At 36.2% G+C, this 4,230-nt stretch overlaps 1 protein-coding gene across 2 annotated transcripts in view; it reads right to left on the minus strand.

The window, feature by feature from the left end:
• Positions 1-403: 403 nt before the first annotated feature.
• LOC121414129 (RNA polymerase II degradation factor 1-like) overlaps positions 404-4,230 on the minus strand; it is a 5,274-nt gene continuing 1,447 nt past the window's right edge. For both annotated transcript variants that reach the window (XM_041607197.1, XM_041607198.1), the window contains exons 2-4: positions 3,859-4,230; positions 3,347-3,487; positions 404-1,674 (exon numbers count right to left, since the gene is read on the minus strand). The exon at positions 3,859-4,230 is cut by the window's right edge and continues 58 nt beyond it. In XM_041607197.1, the coding sequence (XP_041463131.1) occupies positions 1,489-1,674; positions 3,347-3,487; positions 3,859-4,230 (699 nt within the window). In that variant the 3' untranslated portion in view covers positions 404-1,488. The remainder of the gene's footprint in view (positions 1,675-3,346; positions 3,488-3,858) is intronic.

Below are 4,230 nucleotides of genomic sequence, written 5' to 3' on the forward strand. Positions count from 1 at the left end.
CCTCAAAAGAACTCCCACTTCGATTTGCAATAATCTTTTGTTGGATATATGTATCTTGTTCTTCATTAAAAACGTCCATTAAACTCTTTTTTCAGATCGAAATATCAAAATTTTCAGCTCAAGCTTCGCGCTCGCATTAATCTGCCCTCTACATATATGCTAATGAAAACAACATTCTTTAGAAAAGTTAGTGATACACATCACTGGAAGACAATAGATTGAAAGACAGTATAAGTTGCTGTTGCAGAAAGATTTAAAATTATGTAAAAACGTGAAATTTTAGGAATGCATCAAAATATGTTAAGGCATCTTATTTCAAGGAGATTCAACGTTGAAATTTACTACAAAATTTCACCTAAATTCAATAAACGATTTTGAAAAAACAGAGAAGAGCATAATCAAATACATGAACCAATTTGCTATATTTTTTTGACTGATAGACTTTTGTTATCCATTTCCACGATAAATGTCTGTATCAATGATTCAACGGTTACGAGACAATCTTTGAGATAATATCAAAACAATAGACCATCTAGAAGCATACAGTATTAAATCCATATAAGACACATTAGATAATATACTTACAAATCGATACAACATCTCCATATATTATTAAAGAATATTACGAAAGCACCCTCGTGTATACATAAGAAACACATAGACGAAATCACATTGGTTTTTACTGCTTGCTCAGAAAACCTCTATATTTCATGAAGAAAATGACATATTTCCTGTTAATTCTCGAAACACAGTAATGCGATTAAATTAAAGAAAACTTCATACTCAGTCATACTTGAATTACAAATAAAGAAATGTCCATACCGACGACTATTTGGTTCATAAAACAGACAAATAAGATAGAAAAATATGAGTGAAGGTTGGGCGAATAAAGATCCTGTAATCTTTGCTTTTATTGGCATTTAAATACAAACTTTACGTCAGGTTGGCTACCTCCTTTAAATTGGATCAGTCAACGAAAAATGTATACTACCCTATTTTGAAATTCATATTTCCTATAGAATGATTATAATCAGCTTATGAGCTCGATATGCAAATGTATTTCTAAGCAGTGGATGTTTTTGTGTCGCAGGTAAAATCGATGCCAATAGTTATTGCAATATTTAAGCGGATTTATCAAGATACATGTAAATGCAAATATGCACACAAAATATATTGTCCATACTGATAGTTTATAAATGATATACATTAAATTAGATAATTTAACACATGATAATGATTAGAGATACTGACTGTCCATGTAATCAGTCGATTGAACGTCGAGGGGGCAGCACCAATCAAAGTATATCCCGTCGGTCTTTCAAGTAACTAATAAATATCTATAAAATAAAATAAAAAGTAAAGACAAGTCTAGAAAGAAAATTGGAAATAGAAGCACTGGTCGTGGAATTTTATAATACCAATGATGCGGAGAAAAAAGGACGTCAATTTCAGAAGCTCCATCTTTACACTGGCGCCGCCCCCATGGGTTTAAGATTTTTGTTGGGCTTGTGGTTGCTGTTGTTGTTGCTGCTGCTGTGGTTGAGCAACCTCCTTCCCGGCTTGCTGCTGCTGTTGTGGCTGGGCTTGAGGTTGCTGTGCTTGAGGTTGCTGGTCTTGAGGTTGCTGGGCTTGTGGTTGTTGATTTGCCTGTGCCGCCGCTACATCTGCGTTTAACTGGTCGGGTGAAAAAAATGGTTGTTAATTTAAGAGTATGTAAGGGACGCAGAGATTCGAAGGGGTGGGGGAGGAAAGAAAGAGAGACAGAGGGTGGTCAAATTCAATTCAAATTCAAATATAAAACAAAATTACTTCATGTGTATAATTGCATTCATTGATATAAATAACAAATTTACAAAGACATTTACAAACACTGATCATTGAAATTTAATTTCTTAATACATGAAAAATACAGCAATTTGAGCTCGCGCGCTTCGCGCTTGCAATATTTAGTGCTTACCTTTTGATTTGCTTGTAAGAATAAAGTTAAGATGTGCTTAAAAACCGTTAGTATTTATTAAGGACTGCTCCTCAAAAAATAACCAACGAACATTAGCTTTTAGCAGCCAATCGGGAAAAGTGTGGATGGAAATATAATTTCCGCCCCCCCCCCCCTCTATATTAATACACACAAATCGGAATTCACCCAAAATCATAGCTTGTATAAGATAAACATGTATTGGAAGGGAGAAGAGAAGAGGGTGCATGGGTGGAGGGCACTGGCATTGCTCGCCCCAAACTCATAAGGCACACATTCGAATTAACCTTACTACTTATTGGGTAATGCATTAGGGCATTTTCAAGTATTAAAAACAACGTCTAGCTATCAACACATTACCTTATAGATTTATATTTTAAGGTTTTATTTGAACAGGTAATTGGTATAGGTCTTGAAATGTTTAACTGTTTATTCAGATGTGATATCACACTTCAAAGCCGATGTGGAATCGATATGACTCTCTCCCCGTTCCGACTGCCCCCCCACTCTCCCTCCCCCTCTCTCTCTCCCTCTGCTTTCTCTGACCTAATAGATGCAAATCCCCATCTATCTCTTGCTGTCTCCTCTCCCGGGCTACGTCTTACCAAGAGTTACGATTGATCCAATCAATCTCAACTCTATGGAAATCCATCAAAACCATACTTTTTTTCTACAGGAAACTTGCACAATCTCCTTACTAAACAGAAAGAGAATCACACTGAATTTTCTTGTATACATATACATCATCTAGTTTTGACCAACATACATTTAGATGTTGATGTTCCTGGCTTTCCGTAGTTATGGTTTCCATAGTTATGGTTGATTGGATCAATCACAACTCTTTGTAAGACGGGGCCCGGATATCTTTCTCTCTCTTACCCCCCACCCCCTTCTTTCTCTTACTACTCTCTCCCTCTCCCAATATCTTCTTATTTCCCCATCTCTCCGTCTTGCTTAATTTCTTAAACGAAATAAAATTAAAAGCATTTACAATGTTGATGGTGTCTTAAAATTCTTGAATGCTGACGAGTCAAACCATCATTATTCCAATAAACAATAAAAATGAATTTTCAAGTGTTTCGGATCTATTTGTACAGTCATATTTCATAAATATTTTATCCAAGTGACAAAGGTAGATACTGACCATATCAACTTGCTTTAAAAGTATACCCAAAGCAATATCGCTCAAAGGTGTTAAGCATTGGCGGCGGAAGCCAACAAAATTAGGAGGGGTCCACCTGAAATTTTGTGATGGGCACAGGTAAAAAAAATTACAAGCAAAAAAAAATAAAAAATCAACCTAATATCAAAATAACAATGATTGAATAATGATGATCAAGTTTAAGAAAATTGACTACTTTATAGAGATACCTTCTCGACTTGACTCCGCAAATTCGCACTTTGCTCTTCTAGTTCATGCACTCTGTTTTCTGCGTTTTGCTGGTCTTCTTTTGCCTTATTTGCTTCATCGTGCGCGGTTTGTAATTCACTTCTCACACTTTCCATCTCGGTCTAATTGTGGAAAAAAATACATTAATCAAAGAAATTATTGAATTCTAATCAACACTCATAAACAAAATTCTTGAATCATAGGGCGTTGTTCTTCGTTTCCCCATCCCCCCCCCCCCCTTCCCGGTAGCCGCTCCTGGGCCTGAACCTACAGATCTTATAGATATAACAACGATATAGGGCCTATAGCTGAATTAGCATTGACAAATTTAAGATATGACATTATATTGCTTCTGTTAACAAATACAAAATCTTTATGAGAGTACAAATCATCATGGATGAATTATTTGAGCTGGCTAAACATTTTTTCAAGTTTTTAACATTATTTTTTCCACAATGAAGTAGAAAAAATAAAATATGATTACAGTAATTACCTCTTTCTTTTCTATGTTTGTCGTTAATTCCTGAATCTTTTCTTCTTTTTCTTTCACAGTCTGATCTTTTAGTTTCTTCTCTTCTTCGTGTTCTTTCCTTATATTTGCTACCTCTTCTTCTTTCTGCTTCACCAACGTGTCACTTTTGCTCTTGGCTTCGGTGATGATCTTGAAGCGGTCGGCGAGTTTCTTAAGCTCGTCGCCGATGAGCTCGCGGTCGTTTGCTACGGCTGCAAGGCGTTCCTGGAGGTCGGTGTTGAGTTCGACCAGTGCGTTCGCCTTGCGTTGTGTTTCAATGGTGATCATGACCGATATGGCTATGAGTACGAAAGAGAGCAAGATGATGATTTTGGTTTGCGTGGCGTCCTTCAT

The sequence above is a fragment of the Lytechinus variegatus genome, chromosome 4 (assembly GCF_018143015.1).
Source record: "Lytechinus variegatus isolate NC3 chromosome 4, Lvar_3.0, whole genome shotgun sequence".
NCBI classification, from domain to species: domain Eukaryota; kingdom Metazoa; phylum Echinodermata; class Echinoidea; order Temnopleuroida; family Toxopneustidae; genus Lytechinus; species Lytechinus variegatus.